The following is a 22,020-nucleotide window of genomic DNA, read 5'->3' as shown; positions in this document are numbered from 1 at the left end:
ACTGTGTTCAATATTGCAGACATTTTTTGGGAGCCTTCCCCAGATCTGTGCTCGACACAATCCTGTCTCGGAGCTCTACGGACAATTCCTTCGACCTCATGGCTTGGTTTTTGCTCTGACATGCTCTGTCATCTGTGGGACCTTATATAGACAGATGTGTGCCTTTCCAAATCATGTCCAATCAATTGAATTTAGCACAGATGGACTCCAATCTTAGAAAACATCTCAAGGATGAGCAATGGAAACAGGATGCACCTGAGCTCAATATCTAGTCTCATAGCAAAAGGTCTGACTACTTACGTAGTTATGTACTTATGCTTTATTTTTTGTACATTTGCAACAATTTCTAAAATCATGTTTTTGCTTTGTTATTATGGGTATTGTGTGTAGATTGATGAGAGAGAAAAAAAACGATTAAATCCATTTTAAAATAAGGCTGTAAGATAACAAAATGTGGAAAAAGGGGTCTGAACACTTTCTAAATGTATTGTATGTCCTTTGTGTGTTGTCTGGTTGTCTCTGTGTATGACTCCCTGGATGAGTGCATGACTAAATGTATATGTGTGAGTGTGTTACCAATGCTCCAGACTGAATCTCTGCTGTCAGTCGGGGTTGCACTGCAGTCTCCCACACAGTGCACACCTTTTTAAAAATGGTAACCACAGACTGCAATAAGGCCACATACTGCTGAGGTGGATTCTGTTGTGTAACGTCAGTTCTTATTAAGCGCAGCAAACAGTCGACTCTCGCTCGCTACACTTGGCTCCTCTGCTCCTTGGAGAGGCTGAGCAGATACAGTACTCTACTTCCATCACCTGCCCCACTGTCACTCCTGTCAAGCCCTCCATCCAGTCCTGCCCTCAAACTCTCCCCTTTCTCTCTACCCTTGCATCAGCACCCCAAACGTCAATCTGAACATTTGCCTCTTTTTACCTGTTTACTCTGTTCTGTTGTTCTCTCGGGTTTGCATTTATACTTATAACAGCTACATGCACGAGCACTGTTGTGACTATCAATGGCTAAGTTTGAACGTTCAGTCGGGTTTCAAGCTAGTTTAGATAAGTCATTGGGAAGTTACTGATGAGAGAGAAGAAGGATGATGTTTCAATAAACCTGGAGGTGCAACATGAAGGGCTAACATTTTGGCTCTGCCATAACACACTGTCCGATATCAGAGGGTATCTTCCCTTGCATATCGAGTGGTGTGTATCACAGTGCAAGAGAGTGAGAGGAGGGTGGGGAATAACAATAACAGAGCTGATCATTAGACGACAGAGACAGTTGCCAAGGTCCTCAAGATCACTCAAGGTTGTTGAGAAAGAGACGTGCCAGCAAACCAGCTAAATGAGAAAGACCTTAACTGTGTTTGTAATTTGGTACTGCGTTGATATTGAAAATGGTGTGCCAGGTTTACCCAGCGTTTGCACCAGTGTGAAATTCCTAACAAATAAAGAGAGGACAAAAAGTAAAACATACTGTGGGAAAGAAATGAGAACTAACATGAGACGGTACATTTTAATACCCATGTCTCATTTCAAAGTTCTTTGTTATATACAGTATACAATAAATGCCATTGCCTTTGAAGATAATAATAGTAAATGTTTAATCTGGCAGGATTGAATACGTTATCTAATGTTCAATTAGCTCGCTTTAGATTTTTTATCAAAGGTCAAGTGAGGTGTTCCCCAGGGCTCTTTTCTGGGCCCGTCTTAAATATGGCTCTTTATGAGCCGCTGCTGCGGTTTGATCTTAGTGACAGCACTGCAGCGTCTTTTCCCAATCTGAAGATTTGCTGTTGACGGGACAGCGGGAACAGAGCCAACCAAAAACAAAGGATTAACAATGAATGGAGATCATTTATATCAGCCATCCAAAAAGCCCTGCAGGCATTTTGATGAAACGCACTTCAAAATGCTTCACTTAACTGCTGGTAACATTCTTTGAGGGCTGGCAGGGCAGAGTTGCATCACTCGGGTTTCTATCAATCTAATCTGGGTTGCAAAGCTGCAGTTAAGATTCCACTCACAGCGTTCAAGCTTTCCAGTATTCGTTGCAGTTTGTGAAGATGCTTTATACAGGCATTTCAGAACATGCTTCAGGGAAATCAACTTTCTGGGGAAAAAAGCTTATTGGAGTTACATTTTCATATTTTATTCTCTTATTCAATTATGAAGGAACAATTTGTTGGTTATTCATGGACAAACTAAATGTTTGGACAAACTAAATAATGTACCTGCTTTAAAACATGCCTGCTGCTTGGGCTTAGACTGCACTAGTAATTAAAAGTAGTTTCTTCAGACAGTTGAAAGAGACAACATGATGAATGCAATATGAGATTGATGTGTATGATCAGGGCCAAGAGATCTGTACCTGTCAACCCTCCACCAGGTGTCAGATATAACTGCTTCTAGAATGCAGATGTCACAGTAATTATTTTCACTATTACCCAGAATATGGAACCCTCCTTCAATTGTGGGGGTCCTGATCATACACAGCAATCTCACATTGGATTCATATAACCACATAATAAATTAAATACAGGCTATCTCACTCAAATGTGCATGATTAAAGGCCCAATTCTGCCGTTTTAATATCAGTATCAAATCATTTCTGGGTGTCAATTAAGTACTTTACTGTAACAGGTTTCAATTAACATTGTCAAAAAGTAACAAATTGATTTTTTAGCAAAAAACTACTTAGCAAGAAAGAATTTTGCTATGACTGTCTGGGAGTGGTTTGAGTGGGGAGGGGAAAACTAGCTGTTATTGAAAATCATTTTGGAACTCGCTTTGTTATCGGTCTATTAACTAACTTAATGCCTGGTAATGTCACCAGACAAGAAACTCCACCCTTGCAAAAACGGCTGATGAGAAGGTCCTGTGCAGATTGTATTTTCTATGAAGAAATAACACTGATCACATTTTTAACATGTTTATAGTGTCAGTTTCATCAGCTGTTGTACAATAGGACACTTACACAGGTAAAACTGAATTTTGACTGCACTGGGCCTTTAAGATGTGAGCAAGAAATAAAAAATGAACATAACATAGTTGATTTGCTAATTAATTGCTGTATAGGAGAACCTGCAACCTGAATAAAAAAAACATGATAGATGTTTAATGCTCGCTCTATCACCATCATAACAGGTATGATTACATAAACCTGGAAAGTACAGCTACAAGCCTCTTACTGTACCTTACATGCAAACCAATAAATAACAGATAGGGGAATTAGAAATCCACAGGAACTGTTAGTGAGCAACATAAACCTGGGATGACATAACTTTAAGTGAGAACTGCTGCCTCATAAGGCTGGGAACAGAGAAACGGAGGAGAGAGGAGGAGAGGAAGGGGGCGTTGCAGCTCTGTCCCTCATTGGGGATGAACACTTTCCTTGGAGCCTATTATTAGAAACAGCTGTTTCCCTCGACGCCCGCTTTCCCATCATCACTCTGGCACCTCAGCGTTTCCACAGCACAAAGTCTTAAACGTGAGTGGAATACCGTTATGCATTTGAGAGCGCTAAAGCAGAGCGCCCGCTGCTGCACTGTAAACACACACACTCTCACAGGAAGGGAAACAGGGGCAGGCGATGCCCTTGGCATGTTTCCTCTCACCCCCATTTCCTTTGTTGATGTATGATAGGCAGACCTTAAGTGAGTGCTCCTCTACTCCTCTCCATATTTCACCGCACCGCGGACAACAACATGGGCTCTCTCCTACGCACGTCTGCACCACGCTATCCCCTCTGCAGTGTGCTTCTTCGTGACCTAATTCCTCCCAATCCATGCCCATCTACGGGTGCAGACATCACAGGATCGAGGGTGGGAGGAGAGGGGTAGAGATGGTGGCGCAGTCCTCCCTCCCAGCCTAGTTACTGTCAAAACTTCTGCGGCTTTTGGCAATCATGATGAAAAAAAGTTGCTGGCAACTGGATCTGCAGATATTCATTGGATGAATGGTGTTCATTGCATGAGAACAGACTTGCTTCAGATTTAGCTGGGCGTCATTGCAGTGTTCACTCATGCGTGCATGCATGGACGCACACACAAGTAAGCGAACCAACACAAACACAAAAGTACCAAATTCCACTATGGTGTGCAGCACCCTCAAAAGACTACAAACATCTGCATCTATTCATCTATTCTTCTCTATCAATAGTATACTCTTCTGATCGTTCCCGGTGTCTTGTGTGGAAATGTTGCTTAGGGCTATTCCTGTTGTGGTTTGGTAACGATTTGCTGTCTAACTGTCCCATGGTTCAGCTCTTGCATATGATGTATTTAGCTGACATAAGAGGATTCTGAGGTAGGAATTCCTCCATCTTGGCTGACACTATCCAAACAGGGTTGGATCCCTGACAAAAACAAACATGATATGCAATTCAGTCCCACTGAGGAAAGTTTTGACAAAGGTCTCTGCAGCTTCTTCTGCTGTCGGACGTGCCAATGAAGAAAAGTGAAGGACACAACTCAAGACTCATCTTTCAATCAAATTCGAAGATCCCACCAAACGGTTCTCACAAGTCAGAGGAATCTCCAATCTGCTTAGTGTAACAGAGAAATGTCAGCACTGGTTGCAGTTAAAAACCTGTATAATGTTCTGTGTTATTATGTTTCAAGGACGTCCAAGACTACGGGCTCTATTCAATCTGATCCGCTTTAGCCGACATCAGCATAGCTGTTGTTTTGGCGGTGTCAGAGGTGCAACTGCATTTGAGCTTTCAAATCTACAAGCTTCTGCCGTTTACCTAAAGTGCACATTGCCATTGGCTGCACGGCGTCACATTAAGATAAACTCCATGCAGCCTTGTTTAGAAGTTCGAAACACTGGAATGTGAGATGTAATCTACACCTTGATTAGGCTGAGAGAAATCCTCATTTGTTCAATGATTTTCAATTTGAGCATCATTACTTCTATATAGCCTACACCGCCAAAACATCAGCTATTCGGGTGTCGGCTAGTGCTTGATCTGATTGAATCTAGGCCTTATTTTCATACATTTACTGTCAATGAGTTATTGTTCAAGATTTTAGTAATGTCCTTTTGAGACATGAGTGCAACTTGGGTACACAGCATAACTAAGAACTTGTCAGATTTTGTCACCATGTGTTACTGCAGGCGACTGACTACATTGCTGTTTGAGTGGACTGAAGCCTTGGATAAGACTGTCTGTACTAGAATGTACAAACAGACAGGCATGGCAAGGAATTGATATGTATGCATACCAGAGACGGTGTCAAATTAATTGAAATTTCAATGAATTGACAAAATAAAGTCTACTGGAACTCAAATTAATTACACCCCCCCCACCTCTTCCTGTCCCCTAGACCAATAACCATCTCCTCCTCTAGTCCCGTCTCTCCCCTTGTTTCCATGCCAACACCTCTGCATGAAGTCATACACATGTAAGAAAGTGACAATTCAATAAAACTATCATGAAGATTCTCTTGGTAATGAATAGAGCAGAAAGGCGTTTCTCAGACTATCTTCTAGATATCCTGAGAGGCTTGGGTCAGGGAAGAACGATTCCATTTAGCATTAACCCTGAGTGCCCTCTGTCGCGCCGCCTCCTATTTTATCCCACGCTCCTACTGACTGAGCAGTGCCTGTGATGTTCCTTATAGGAAATGCCTCTTGACATCTAATCAGATGGGGAACCATTAACTTCCAGTCTAATGGGTCTTACTCTGGTATGGAATTACACTAGAACGGTGGTCAGGTCTAGCTGTTAAAAGGCTCAGTGTGTACTCTATGTGTGATGAAATCCTAGCTCTCACTCTTATTCAGAAAATGGATCCATGGAATGCTAAATCTATAATTTTCGCACTAGCTACCAAACACAAGTGCTTTCTAACATGCATTAGTTGACTAAAAAGGCTTACAAATAAGCAGCAAGACGCCCTCAAAGTTCCTTCACACTAATATTCAGTGAATTCTTAATCCACTTCTGCAGAACAAGATGGTGAACAGAATGCACTCGTACTGCTTTATAAAAAGGCCCAGTGTTCTGTACTACAGCTAGACAGCATCAGCACTGTATCAGTACAGTGCAGTACAAGACAGGACTTCACAGTACAGACAGAACCGAAGGGACAGATTAGATAAAACGCAGCATTCACCCATCTGCTCTGCTTCAGGCTCACCAAGGGGTTAAATAAAATTAAGTTACTTGCTTTAAATTAATCTCACAGAGCTCTTAGCGCAAGAATATCTTAACTCATCTCTTCACCTGCATTATTTCCAGGACTGAATGGTGAGAAAGCACAAAGAATAAGTGCAGTTCCACTGCAGCAGTCTGCCTCGCACTGGGAAATGTCACCTATTACTGTGAATACGTATCAATGAGCCCCCCAACTTTAATGTGTCAAATGACAAAAAGATGGAGAAACAGACTCTCTGACAACATCTTTGTGTTGTCGTCATCTCAGTCTATAGTGCTGGTGACGCCCTACTCCCTCACTGTTTTCATAGAGATCAAATCTATGGAGTACAAGGACCTAATCAGACACCCCATGACACACTCATACTGTGGTTACTGCAGTAATATACAGTAAATGGTGTACCAGAGACTAGAGGTTGACCGATTATGATTTTTCAACGCCGATACCGATAATTGGAGGACCAAAAAAGCAGACACTGATTAATCGGCCGATTTTTAAAAATGTATTTGTAATAATGACAATTACAACAATACTGAATGAACACTTATTTTTAGCTTAATATAATACATCAATAAAATCAATTTAGCCTCAACCAAATGATGAAACATGTTCAATTTGGTTTAAATAACGCAAAAACAAAGTGTTGGAGAAAAAAGTAAAGTGCAATATGTGCTATGTATGAAAGCTTACGTTTCAGTTCCTTGATCAGAACGTAAGAACATATGAAAGCTGTTGGTTCCTTTTAACATGAGTCTTCAATATTCCCAGTTAAGAGGTTTTAGGTTGTAGTTATTATAGGAATAATAGGACTATTTCCCTCTATACCATTTGTATTTCATTAACCTTTGACTATTGGATGTTCTTATAGGCACTTTAATATTGCCAGTGTAACAGTATAGCTTCCGTCCCTCTCCTCGCTCCTCCCTGGGCTCGAACCAGCAACAGCACGACAACAGCCACCATCGAAGCAGTGTTACCCATGCAGAGCAAGGGGAACAACTACTAGAAGGCTCAGAGCGAGTGACGTTTGAAACGCTATTAGCGCGCGCTAACTAGCTAGCCATTTCACTTCGGTTACACCAGCCATCTCGGGAGTTGATAGGCTTGAAGTCATAAACAGCGCAATGCTTGACACACAGCGAGTAGCTGCTGGCAAAACGCACGAAAGTGCTGTTTGAATGAACGTTTTACGCGCCTGCTTCTGCCTACCACTGCTCAGTCAGATACTTGTATGCTCAGTCAGATTATATGTAACGCAGGACACGCTAGATAATATCTAGTAATATCATCAACCATGTGTAGTTAACTAGTGATTATGATTGATTGTTTTTTTATAAGATAAGTTTAACCTCTCTGAACCACCCATCCCGGATCCGGTATAATTGTCATCAACAACGCTGGAATAGCATAGCGCCACAGTCAAATAATATTACTAGAAAATATTCATATTCCTGAAATCACAAGTGCAATATTGCAAAACACAGCTTGGCCTTTTGTTAATCCACCTGTCGTCTCAGATTTTGAAATTATGCTTTACAGCGAAAGCAATACAAGCGTTTGTGTAAGTTTATCGATCGCTCGACAAAACAATAAGTACACTTACATCATGTAACTTGGTCACGAAAATCAGAAAAGCAATCAAATTAATCGTTTACCTTTGATGATCTTCGGATGTTTTCACTCAGGAGACTCCCAGTTAGACAACAAATGTTCTCCTTTTGTTCCATATCCAAATACCTCCGTTAGTTTGGTGCGTTATGCCCAGGAATCCACCGGAAAGAGCGGTCACGACAACGCAGACAAAAATTCCAAATTATATCCATAATGTCAAACGTTTTTTATAATCAATCCTCGGGGTGTTTTTCAAATACAGTGGGGCAAAAAAGTATTTAGTCAGCCACCAATTGTGCAAGTTCTCACACTTAAAAGATGAGAGGCCTGTAATTTTCATCATAGGTACACTTCAACTATGACAGAAGTGGGAGAACTTGCACAATTGGTGGCTGACTAAATACTTGTTTGCCCCACTGTATCTATTCGATAATATATCAACCGGGACAGTTGGCTTTTCACTAGGACCGGGAGTAACAATGGCCACCTTTTTCTTTTGTGCACAACTCACTCTGAGAGCCCCCACCTCTCCACTTACGCAATGTGGTCGTTCACGCTCATTCTTCAAAATAAAAGCCTGAAACTATGTCTAAAAGGCTGTTGACACCTTAGGGAAGCCATAGAAAAAGGAATCTGGTTGATATCCCTTTTAAAATGGGCAATAGGGATGCATAACAACAGAGAGGTTTCAAAAACAGGGGCACTTCCTGATTGGATTTTCCTCAGGGTTTAGCCTGCAATATCAGTTCTGTTTAACTCAGACAAAATTGACAGTTTTGGAAACTTTAGAGTGTTTTCTATCCTAATCTGTCAATTATATGCATATTCTAGCATCTGGTCCTGAGAAATAGGCTGTTTACTTTGGGAACGTTATTTTTCCAAACATAAAAATAGTGCCCCCTAGCTTCAAGAGGTTAATGCTAACTAGCAACTTACCTTGGCTTACTGCATTCGCGTAACAGGCAGTCTCCTTGTGGAGTGCAACGAGAGAGAGGCAGGTGGTTATTGCGTTGGACTAGTTAACTGTAAGGTTGTAAGATTGTATCCCCCCCGAGCTGACAAGGTGAAAATCTGTCGTTCTGCCCCTGAACAAGGCAGTTAACCCACTGTTCCTAGGCAGTCATTGAAAATAAGAATGTGTTCTTAACTGGACTTGCCTAGTTAAAATAAAAAGGTATAAAAAAAATCAAATTTTAAAAAATTATTTCAAAATCGGCAAATCGGCGCCCAAAAATATAGATTTCCGATTGTTATGAAAACTGGAAATCGGCCCTAATTAATCGGTCGACCTCTACCAGAGACTATAGGAAAATCATAGGATCTATTGAAGTAAATTTGGGGGGCAGTTGGACAAACCTCTGCACCCACACTGTACAGTGCCTTTGTTTCTCTATTCCAGGGGGAAATCAAATCCAGGTGGGCTCCTACGTCCTCAGTGCTTGGACCCCTGATCATGGCACAGCATGGGCAACAGATTTTGAGTTCAAATTAAGTTGTTTGAACAGAGAACCCACTCGTGACACCTTGATCTTTCTCACTAGTGAGATGAAGTGCTATCGGCAGAGCATCACATAAATCCTCATCCTAAAGAGGCGGCGGACACATCAATCTCCCAAACAGATCAATAACTCCTGACCACAAGCCACTATGAGGGCTTCATAAGGCGCTCTATACAGGAGCTGCTGTGGAGATACATAAGGTGCCATGACAGGAGGAATAGTGAGGGTTCGTACGCTTCCTCATACTAACAACTAGGCCTACTATGAGGAGTTCTCACAGTATAATCACATTGTTGGCTAACCAATGCAACATACGACACCTGCATTTTCATTAACACCTCAATAAAGCGATTATTGCCTTCCTATCTGTGCTGTTGATTGATTTTGGCACAAGTGGGCTTCCATAGGGCCTGGGAGAGAGTTCTACAGTATGTTGAGTGTGGCCGTCACTGTCACGATTGTCGTAAGAACATTCAGACCAAAGTGCAGCGAGATATGGGTTCCACATGTTTAATGAATGAAACGCACAAAAACAATAAAGAACGAACAAAACGTGAAGAAAATGAAGTGCTCACAGGCAACTACACAAACAAGATCCCACAAAACACAGTGGGGAAATGGCTGCCTAAATATGATCCACAATCAGAGACAACGATAAACAGCTGCCTCTGATTGGGAACCATACCAGGCCAACATAGAAATAAACTCCCTAGATTACCTACCCTAGTCACACCCCGACCTAACCAAAATAGAGAATAAAAAGGCTCTCTATGGTCAGGGTGTGACAGTCACTTTATGAGAGTCATGGCTGTACTAACCGTGCACTCCTACCGCTCTCACCTTGAGAAACTGAGTTGCCGCTTTCAAATCTCCACAAATATATGGACTGTGAGAGAAAGTCAAAGCAATTCCACTGTGGTTGTCATGATAACAAAATAGCTTTCACACATTGCTAACAAACACCACTTTTACTTGTCGTCACTCAAGCTTGTAAAAGAGAGACCTTCACATGTCCAGCAAACAAACCACAAAAATCTAGGTACAGTCCGCAATATGAAAACTCTGACAGTTAAAGGAAGAAAACCAAGAGAAAAAAGAAAGGGAGGTAGAGTGAGAGACAAGGAGAGAGAGAAGAGAGAGAGTGCAGGGAAGAGGGAGGGAGAGAGAAAGATAAAGAGACCAGGACTAATTCATTACAGTATCTCACACCAGCCACAAGGTGAGAACTACCTGCTATTTCAGCCCAATACTAAGTCTTAAAGTCTTAAGTAGAGCAAAGAGTGCTCAAATCTCTCTGCCGCTACAATCCTGCAGGAATCAGACTATCAAATCATCTGAAAAAAAGACCGCTCACCTCTCCCTTGATCACATCCGTCACGGGCCGTTATTTGAAGTCTCCAACACAAACTAACTTAATCAAATACTCCTTTAATCTCTTGAAATGTATTCTTGACTGAACAGAAATCATGCAGCCTTGACTATTACTACTACTGTAGCATACTGCCCCATGGGGAAAGCACCACTATCATGTGTGACATCCTGACGGCATTCAACAATGTAGGCTATCGAAGACCTGAACACATGCAGCAGCCCCTTTCCAATGAATGTCCGAGGTCGCTCAGGCAAAAATGTTGCCACAGACAACCACTCAACTCAAGGTGGGGAAGAATACGAGTCTGACCCTTGGTATCTCACAGCAAACCTCCTACAGCTCATGTCACATCAGTGTTGTCTGGTTCACTAGCCGGTTGCCTTTGACAGCACAGCATAGCATGTATGATTACTAAGGTCAGTAAGAGTGAGAGCAGTAACACACTGACCTGAAATATACTTGTATAATAATTCTGGTATTGCCACGTTCGGGCGCTAACTCAGCATACAGCCCGCCTTTCGGACTAATTTCAATGTTACCGCAAGGTTGTATGATTTGTTGAAGAAGTAAGGGTATCAGAAACCCCTCTGTGATATTTGGTAAGAATACAATTAAACCCCGATTTTGCCTGGAATTGTCATGCTTAGGCTAGCATTAAATCTCTTGGAAGAATCTCAGTGTAGCAAACTAACAGTACTAGCATTATAAGAAAATAATACAGTACCACTGTTGGCATCAGAGTATCTGAACTCAACGCTAACATACAAGTCATGTGCACTTAGCTAGTCTATGTAGGCTAGGCTGGGTGCTTTTAAGATGGATGTGTAAATATCTATTTTAGTTCGTATTCGGCACTTGTGATGCATTTTGGCCCATTTTCTTATATACAGTACACATGCTGATCATTCAACTTTCTAGGGTTAGATAGTAAGCAGCCGATCGACCTTATAATAATAAAATCAACACATTTACTGTCTCTTAATGATGTCCCAATAACCCGTATTCAACATATTTTATTGCATGTGTAAACTGCTCTTCCAAACCATGATTAGCTCACATACTATATACTTTACCTGTAACATTATTTGGCTGTTAATTGGCTCACTTGCATTTGCGGATCACATTTTCTAAGGCATGTCCTTTTTTGTTCAAAATGGAGTATTTCCAAAGCGCTATTTGAATAAAATCATAATCTTAGTCAGATGTGTCTTGCTCCTCTAAATTCTTATTTTGCTAATCTATCACAAGTGTATTTCACTTTAGGTTAGACCAAAGAAGCACATTGGCATCTGTCAGGGATAGTCAAGCGGCTTTAGCTGAGGAGCTTTAACAAAAAGCTAATGGGGTGTGAAGTCTGCAGAGAATTTGACAAAAGTGGAAGAAAAGGAGTTTCATTAAGAGGGACATCCTTTATGACTGAGCGACGTCCAGTTTCATAACTACAAAAAAAAACACAGTTTCTATCCTTTCAAGCATCAAACGCTTAAAAGTTTACACCTAAACAGTACATTATAAATAAACTGGGACCTGGTCAAATAGGGGAGAGGCATTATCTGTTTTTTAAAACCAGGTTTGTTGTTAATTTGAGAAATAATAGATGGAAGGGAGTTTTGTGTAATAATGGCTCTCTATACTACTGTACACTTTCTTCAATTTGGATTTGGGGACTGTAAAAAGACCCCTGGTGGCATGTTTGGTGGGGTAAGTGTGTGTGCAAATATGCTGCAGTATGGTAGTCGAGTGAGAGTCAGGTATTTATTCACAATCTTTATTTAACCAGGAAAGATCACAGATGCATTTGATCAATTTTACAGACGTGACTGACCATACAACAAATGCCATATAGCTGCATTATCAACAGCACATAATCTGATCTCAAAATAAACTTCCTGTTGATAACAATACAAGCCAAAGCGAGTTGGAGAGAAATTGAGAGGGGGGGGGATCTTGCCATCAGATGAGAACAGGTCCAAAAAAGGCACAGATGATCACACAGCTCTTAGCTTAACCCAGAAGAGCTATAATTTGGCCTTTTAATTAAGCCACAATCAGGGTGCTGCCCCTGCATTTGTTTGTACACTTTGCAACTGGTTCTTATACAAATGTAATTGCCACTCAGTTATTCCGTAGTAACCACCCTCAAAACCCAAAACTATGGTGTGGTTTTGCGATGTGTGATGCAAAAAAACACAAGGTTGTACATTCAGAACCCTTTCTAGATGCCAACATCCAATACAGTCAATCTCTGTATCACGTAGTTTGTCATAAAAACTGCAGTGCTTGCCCCCAAAAAGTCTACTGGGTGACAGTGATGTTGCTGAAGCAGGGTGCGAAGTACATGTAATGCCAGCAGCATACCACCCTGCATACCCACTGCTGGATTGCTTCTGAAGCTATGCAGGGTTGGTACTGGTCAGTTCCTGGATGGGAAGTGGTGTTGGAGGGCCAGTAGGAGGCACTCTTTCCTCTGGTCTAAAAAAATATCCCAATGCCCCACGGCGGTGATTGGGGACACTGCCCTGTGTAGGGTGTCGTCTTTCGGATGGGACGTTAAACGGGTGTCCTGACTCTCTGAGGTCATTAAAGATCCCATGGCACTTATCGTAAGAGTAGGGGTGTTAACCCCGGTGTCCTGGCTAAATTCCCAATCTGGCCCTCAAACCATCACGGTCACCTAATCCCCAGTTTACAATTGGCTCATTCTTCCCCCTCCTCTCCCCTGTAACTATTCCCCAGGTTGCTGCTGTAAATGAGAACATGTTCTCAGTCACCTTACCTGGTAAAATGAAATAGGTATAGTATATAATCAATTTATTGATGGATATTCATATTGTGACCAGTATGACCAATGTTTCGGTGTGGCCTTTCTCAAGGAGAGCCGGTGCCAAATGTCTATCAGACAGAGCATAAAACCCCTTCCAGCTTCCCAGTCGCATACACATTAAAATGCTAAACCGGGAAGAGGCCACAGAGGCACAATCAATGACCCGTCCAGGCTGTTAGGCTTTCCAATCAGAAGTCCTCTGGGCCCGGCTCAAAGAAAGAAGCACCTTCCATTTTCCAAGAGGGGATTTCGTCGGTAGGAATTCAACCTAATAAACAATTCATAGCCTTGGCTCACGATGACAGCACATCATTGACTCCACAAACTCTGTCTATATTTACTTGACAAATTCAGTATATCATGTGGAAATGACTTATGTATGAACGCTATGAACGTAAAAGGCTTTGTTCAGGTGCAAGCCTGTGACTTCCAATTTATAATTTAATGAAGCCTTTTACTACCCAAGAATAAAAGGCAATTTCAGAAGGGCAGCTCACATGTGAAAAACTACTGCAGGCACTCTACTATCAGATGTCACAAATAACTCAGTAGTAGACTGCTCAGTAACGGGACCATTTCTTTGGATGACTGGGTTTCAGACAACCAAAAATATAGAAATGTATGAAGGCAATGTCATTGATACTCAATAGCCAGTTGAATGACTGGAAACACAGATACCAAATTATTTTTACTTACTGTAGTATGTCAACGTGCAAATAGTCTGTTGTTCATATGTGATCAATGGTGTTGAAACCAGAGACAATAATCCATTACAGATATATTACTATTATTACATCTATTACTTTGGAATTATCATTATTGAACTAAAAATGTTCACCAATCAAAAACCTCGCTTCATTATGGGTGTTTGAGAGACAGTTTTGAATTCCATGTGTGTGTTTGAAAGAACTATAGAGATGAGAATCTTCGGGACCTGACCAATGATGAACATTGGACAAATGTTTAGCCTTTTTACATGAGTTACTGTAGTGTTTTTGGCTAACCCGATTTTCCTACAGTTATGATTTGCAGACTATGTGTGTGCACTGGTGGTTATGTCTCCCTTGATGAGGTAGAAATGTTACATGTATTTTCACACGCACCTTTACTGGACCTTTAAAAGGTAGTAACTCTATAAACTTAATATGATCGTCGAGTGAAATAATGTATTCAGATATTTGTTTCCTTACCTTGTAAGCAGTCTATGGACTGCTCTTAATTAATCTGTTGTGTAAACCGATTCATCAGTTGCGACAGGATGGAAAGCGCAGGATAACGAGCAGCAGTAGTTCCGGTGTTTTGGTTTTCGTCACTATTATTTCGACGGACATCACTGATTATTTCGACAATCGCAAACCGGAACTCTCAATTTTTATCACATATGGACCCAGAATTGAATCATGCAGCGGACCAAATGATGCAATATTTTAGATCTGGGTTAACCGATATTAGAATGCTCTAACTAGTGACTGCAATCCACAGTTTGATTTTGGTAGAAAAGTCACTGCCAAGAAACACTTATGTTAGCATTTCTGGGTTAAAAATGTTATTCTACTCAGCATAGTGTGTCTGAAGTTACACATCACAATATTACAACAGTGTGACTGTTTTGGGATAAAATGTTCTATATAATTCATTTAATGTCCTGTGTTGTGTCCTTATACTGTTACCATTGATATGTTCTAGGGGCCATTTTGAGACCTTACGGAGCATCAGGTAATGCTGGAATGTCAACCAATGGCATGTCCATCTTTTTGTGGGAAATTACACCGGCCACTCAAACATTTATAAAGTATGAATAGCCCACACTTTAGATGAGTCCATACAAAAATATGCAACTAATGGTTTATAAGGTTTATAAGGACCTATATTAAAAATCTCATGAATGATCTTATGAATCAATATTAAATACTTTAAAGTTTGTTTATAATGTGTGAATAACTAGGTTACTAACATGCACACATTTGGGAGTAATGATTAACAAATGATGAATAAACTATTTACTAATCTATTATAAATACTTTATTATAGGAGTTATTATAGTGTTACCAACACATGAGTTCCAGTGTGTATAGCGTCACTCTAATTTACAGTGCATTCGAAAAGTATTCAGACCCCTTCATTTTCCCACATTACAGCCTTACTCTAAAATGTATTAAATCGTTTTTTCCCTCAGTCTACACACAATAACCCATAGCGGCAAAGAAAAAACTGGTTTTTAGATTTCTTTGCAAAAAAATTTAAAAAAAAAAAGAAAAGTTCACATTTCGATAAGTTTTCAGACACTTTACTCAGTACATTGTTGAAGCACCTTTGGCAGTGATTACAGCCTCAAGTCTTCATGAGTATGACACTACAAGCTTGGCACAGCTGTATTTGTGGAGTATCTCCCATTCTTCTCTGAAGCTATTTTCAGGTCTCTCCTTAGATGTTCGATCAGGTTTAAGTTCGGGCTCTGGCTGGGCCTCTCAAGGACATTCAGAGACTTGTGCCGAAGCCACTCCTGTGTTGCCTTGGCTGTGTGCTGTTCTTGTCCTGTTGGAAGGTGAACCATCGCCCCAGTCTGATGTCCTGAGCGCTCTGAAGCAGGTTTTCATCAAGGATCTCTCTGTACTTTGCTCTGTTAATCTTTCCCTCAATCCTGACTAGTCTTCCAGTCCCTGCCGCTGAAAAACCATCCCCACAGCATGATGCTGCCACCAAGCTTCACTGTGTGGATGGTATTGCCCAGGTGATGAGCTATGCCTGGGTTCCTCCAGACGTGGCGCTTGGCATTCAGGCCAAAGAGTTCAATCTTGATTTCATCAGACAAGAGAATCTTGTTCTCATGGTCTGAGTGTCCTTTAGGTGCCTTTTGGCAAACTCCAAGCGGGCTGTCAAGTGCCTTTTACTGAGGAGTGGCTTCCGTCTGGCCACGCTACCATAAAGGCCTGATTGATGGAGTGCTGCAGAGATAGTTGTCCTTCTGGAAGGTTCTCCCATCGCCACAGAGGAACTCTGGAGCTCTGTCAGAGTGACCATCGGGTTCTTGATCACCTCTCTGACCAAGGCCCTTTTCCCCTGATTGCTCAGTTTGGCCGGGCGGCCAGCGCTAGGAAGAGTCTTAGTGGTTCCAAACTTCTTCCATTTAAGAATGATGGGAGGCTACTGTGTTCTTGGGAATCTTCAATGCTGCATAATTTGTTTGGTACCCCTTCCCAGATCTGTGCCTCAACACAATCGACATTTCCTTCGACCTCGTGGCTTGGTTTTTGCTCTCACATGCACGGTCAACTGTGGGACATTATATAGACAGGTGTGTGCCTTTTCAAATCATGTCCAATCAATTGAATTTACAACAGGTGGACTCTAATCAAGTTGTAGAAATATCTCAAGGATGATCAAGGAAACAGGATGCACCTGAGCTCAATTTTGAGTATCATAGCAACAGGTCTAAAGAGTTATGTAATAAGGTATTATTATAGCTTTTTTTTTATACATTTGCTACATTTTCCCAAAAAACTGTTTTGCTTTATCATTATGGGGTATCGTGGATAGATTGATGAGGTAATAAAATATATATATTAGAATAAGGCTGTAATGTAACTAAATGTGGGGGGAAAACATCAGGGAGTCTGAATACTTTCCAAATGCACTGTACGTCCTATTCAGAGTAACAGTAAAGCTATCTCGTGACAAGATTTACAGTATGTGTTAACTTGTGATTTTAAAAAAACTTAATGGGCATGGCCAGTACATAACCAGTATGTCAACCTAATTGAGATGGTTTGGAAAAGCATTCCTCATGAAGCTGGTTGAGAGAATACCAAGAGTGTGCAAAGCTGTCATCAAGGCAAATGGTGGCTACTTTGAAGAATCTCAAATCTAAAAATATATTTTGATTTGTTTAACACTATTTTGGTTACTACATGATTCCATGTGTTATTTCTTAGTTTTGATGTCTTCGCTATTATTCTACAATGTAGAAAATAGTAAAAAATAAAGAAAAACCCTTGAATGAGTAGGTGTGTCCAAACTTTTGACTGGTACTGTATCTCTGCAGACCAAGGTTCTACAATCAAAATGAGAATGCCAAAGCTCCCTGAGCAATATGACTGTAAAGACTGCAGTTTTCTGTAGCATCATGAAAACATTGAACTACCCGACATTCCATAAACACCAAGTGTTTGCTTGGAAGCTGAGTAGAAAAAAATGTTCTCCCTCGCCACACACGCTCAGACAGTACACACACACACACACACACACTTTACAGTCATGCCTGCTGTTATTATTTATTAAGGCAAGTTGATCCAAGCATAAATGAATTTGTATCAATCACTGGCACCATGCCAATACTCATATGCACACACTAAGTGCCCACATTCAGCGTCACAATTTGGCTTTTCTGGGCCTCCTTGTTGAGTCACTGACAACATTATGTAATTACTGCATTGAGGCCAAAGCAGCAAACAAGCACCATTTTTTTAGTCTCCTCCTCGTCAATTCACCCTGTTTCATAGCTCGGAATGTGTATTTTTAACACCTCACAATTCTGTAAAATACGCGCTTGTAAATCCATGTGCATCACCAACGCGCCCCCCCCCCCGGATTAATTTTCTGATTTTAGTGGTTCTGACACCACAGGGAAGTTTCTGCATATGGATTGGATTTCACACATTGCGGTAGCTCTCCTTTGGTGCTGAAATGCAGCGAACCATTTTGGTCAAAGGAAAAACGTTATACTAGTAGCCAAACCAAGGGCAAAGACAAGAATACGAGGATTTATCACTACATCTAGAGGACAGTGGTATGAAACACGCAAATACGAAGACAATTACCACAGCCGTAATCACGTGTTCTGTGTTCTCACACTAACATGTGTTGCACGAGGCAAAAACATTTTGTAGGCTAGGCTACTTACCATGTTGACTTCCGAAACCATGTCGATACTGGCGATATCTATGCTCATGCCAACGTCCACAGGGGCACCTTTAAATTGCATGTAAAACAGGTATCAGTGGCTTTTTAATCAGACAGCTCGCTGGCGCGATAAATGAATCTGTATGCGACTTGTTATTAGCCAACATTGGGTAAACTTCATCACCAAAAAGGTATTTACCTCCAAAATCAGGCCTCAGACGAATGTCATACCCCTTCAGCAGTTTGTCGACGGTCGCTTTCACAAATGACATGTTGCTTTGCTCGTTGGCGCTAAAGGAAACAGATATGGTATTGATTCAGAATCTTAATAAAAAAAACTGCAAAGGGACAGGCAGAAACAAGACATCACACCCGTTGGATCTCACCTTTGAGCGCCGCAGACCATGGCGACCATGAGGAAAAGACAAAAAATCCCCCAGCGTCCGCGGTCCAAAGCCGTGCACATCACTAACTTTGATCAGAGAGATGACTTTGAGCGAAGATTTAAGGAATGCTACCTACTTAAATCACAGGCTGTCCAATTATTCCAAAACCAACGCATGCGCGTCTTTTTACCAACATCAAAACTGTATTTGCACAAAAACCACGCTATTTCGTAGAAATTTCGGTGGCTTTGAATTAAAACGGGTAGGCTATTCGCGTTTCACCCGAGGTGTCGATGATGGCGCAAGAAGCCCGCGCCGGGATGCATGCAGTAGCTGAACGGTATCAATATGCTAGGCAGATCCCATCCACTCCGGTTAATTCGAGCATTTCAGCAGACACAGCAGTGTCCGGAGCAGATTTGCATCAAGCAGGTCTCCCCGTGTTGATCGGCTAAAGATCTTAAAAGAATAAGCATTGAACACGGCTCTCAGTTCACCTTTAGTCAGCGCTATGTGGGGCATCGTGCAACACAAGCACGTCTGAGGAGCTGCGCATTTTCTGAGGTGTACCTGGACGCTTGAGCTCCCTCGCAGCGGATTGCATTCCCCACGCGTCACGGGCTACAGCACAAGTTAATAATGAGTTAAAAACCCAGAAAACGCATAAAAATCGTAACCGTACCTATAATTAATGAAAGGGGATAAGATACGCTATAGCTTATGCAATGTCCCTTGCAGCAGCATGACGTGCTATATACCACATAATTAATAATAATACACGTTCTGCTATGTCTAGTGATGATATTGACAGACTTCTGACTAATTTGTCAAATCGATTGCTGTTTATCTGGTCACCATGTGCTAGACCACATGATTATTTCAATCATAATTAGTGGTGTATTGAAAATGGGTGATTTGTGGATAATTGGCCACCATCAAATGACAACTCGTATTTATCATGGCAAAATATTGGATTAGTGAAGGGGGTATCCCTGTGTGTATGTGGGTGTGTGAACTGAGGTAATTGAGGTAGATATGTACATATAGGTAGGGATAAAGTGACTAGGAAACAGGATAGATAATAAACAGTAGCAACAGCGTGTAATGCGCCAAAATAGTTAGTGAAAAAAGGTTCAATGCAGATAGTTAAATAGTTAACCAATTGTTACCCAGACAAACTATTTACTAGTCTTATGGCTTGAGGGTAGAAGCTGTTCAGGGTTCTGTTGGTTCCAGACTTGGTGCATCGGTACTGCTTGCTGTGCGGTAGCAGAGAGAACAGTCTATGACTTGGGTGGCTGGAGTCTTTGACAACCTTTATGACCTTCCACTGACACTGCCTGGCATAGAGGTCCTGGTGGATAGCATGGAGCTAGGCCCCAGTGATGTACTAGGCTGTACGCATGACCCTTTCTAGTTCCTTGTGGCTGGATGCCAAGCAGTTGCCATACTAAGCGGTGATGCAGCCAGTCAAGATGCTCTCAATGGTGCAGCTGTGTATAATTTTTTGAGGATCTGAGGGCCCATGCCAAATCTTTTCAGCCTCCTGAGGGGGAAAAGGTGTTGTCGTGCCTTCTTCATGACTGTGTTGGTGTGTGTGGATCACAATAATTCCTTAGTGATGTGGACACAGAGGAAATTGACGCTCTCGACCCACTCCACTATAGCCCTGTGGTGTGGACGGGGGTGTGCTCGGCCCTCCGTTTTCTGTAGTCCACAGTTAGCTTATTTGTTTTTCACTCAACCAGCTTCATGTGGAATGCTTTTCCAACAGTCTTGAAGGAGTTCCCATATATGCTGAGCACTTATTGGCTGCTTTTCCTTCACTCTGCGGTCCAACTCATCCCAAACCATCTCAATTGGGTTGAGTTCGGGTTATTGTGGTCAGGTCATCTGATGCAGCACCATCACCCTCCTTGGTCAAATAGCCCTTAAACCGCCTGGAGGTGTGTTTTGGGTCATTGTCCTGTTGAAAAACAAATGATAGTCCCACTAAGTGCAAACCAGATGAATGGCGTATTGCTGCAGAATGCTGTGGTAGTAGCCATGCTGGTTAAGTGTGTCTTGAATTCTAAACAAATCACTGACAGTGTCACCAGTAAAGCATCCCCACACCTTCTCCTCCATGCTTCACGGTGAAAACCACACATGCAGAGATCATCCGTTCACCTACTCTGCGTCTCACAAAGACACGGTGGTTGGAACCAAAAATCTCAAATTTGGACTCATCAGACGAAAGGACAGATTTCCACCGGTCTAATGTCCATTGCTCGTGTTTCTTGCCCCAAGCAAGTCTGTTCTTCTTATTGGTGTCCTTCAGTAGTGATTTCTTTGCAGCAAATCGAACATGAAGGCCTGATTCACATAGTCTCCTCTGAACAGTTGATGTTGAGATGTGTCTTTTACTTGAACTTAGTGAAGCATTTATTTGGGCTGGAATTTCTGAGGCTGGTAACTTTAATGAATTTATCCTCTGCAGCAGAGGTAACTCTGGGTCTGCCTTTCCTGTGGTGGTCCTCATGCGATGCAGTTTCATCGTAGCGCTTGACGGTTTTTGCGACTGAAGAAACTTTCAAAGTTCTTGAAATTTTACAGAATGACTGTCCTTCATGTCTTAAAGAAATGATGGACTGTCGTTTTTCTTTGCTTATTTGAGCTGTTCTTGCCATAAGATGAACTTGGTCTTTTACCAAATAGGGCTATCTTCTGTATACCACCCTGCCTTGTCACAACACAACTGATTGGCTCAAACGCATTAAGAAGGAAAGAAATTCCACAAATGAATTTTTAACAAGCCATACCTGTTAATTGAAATGCATTCCAGGTGACTACCTTATGAAGCTGCTTGAGAGAATGCCAAGAGTTTGCAAAGCTGTCATCAAGGCAAAGGGTCGCTACTTTGAAGAATCTCAAATATAAAATATATTTTGATTAGTTTAAAACTGTTTTGGTTACTACATGATTCCATATGTGTTATTTCATAGTTTTTATGTCTTACTAAAAATAAAGAAAAACCCTGGAATGAGTAGGTGTGTCCAAACTGTTGACTGGTACTGTATGTGTACAACATCCGTAGTGTATGACCCTTCCTCACACATGATGTGGCGCAGGTTCTAGTCCAGGCTCTTGTCATCTCTCGTCTAGACTACTGCAACTCTCTGTTGGCTGGCTCCCTGCTTATGCCATCAAACCCCTGCAACTTATCCAGAACGTAGCAGCCGCCCGGTGTTCAACGTTCCCATGTTCTCCCATTTCACCCTGCTCCT

At 41.6% G+C, this 22,020-nt stretch overlaps 1 protein-coding gene across 1 annotated transcript in view; it reads right to left on the bottom strand.

The window, feature by feature from the left end:
- LOC115138615 (gamma-aminobutyric acid receptor subunit beta-1-like) overlaps positions 1 to 19,404 on the bottom strand; it is a 55,655-nt gene extending 36,251 nt beyond the window's left edge. The window contains exons 1-3 of the mRNA XM_029675654.2: positions 18,755 to 19,404; positions 18,568 to 18,659; positions 18,370 to 18,437 (exon numbers count right to left, since the gene is read on the bottom strand). Coding sequence (XP_029531514.2) covers positions 18,370 to 18,437; positions 18,568 to 18,659; positions 18,755 to 18,834 — 240 coding nt within the window. The 5' untranslated portion in view covers positions 18,835 to 19,404. The remainder of the gene's footprint in view (positions 1 to 18,369; positions 18,438 to 18,567; positions 18,660 to 18,754) is intronic.
- Between the last annotated feature and the right edge of the window lie 2,616 nt (positions 19,405 to 22,020).

This window comes from Oncorhynchus nerka, linkage group LG12, assembly GCF_034236695.1.
Source record: "Oncorhynchus nerka isolate Pitt River linkage group LG12, Oner_Uvic_2.0, whole genome shotgun sequence".
Lineage (NCBI taxonomy): Eukaryota > Metazoa > Chordata > Actinopteri > Salmoniformes > Salmonidae > Oncorhynchus > Oncorhynchus nerka.
Note: the sequence above shows the minus strand (reverse complement) of the source record. Positions and strands in the feature narration are given on the sequence as shown.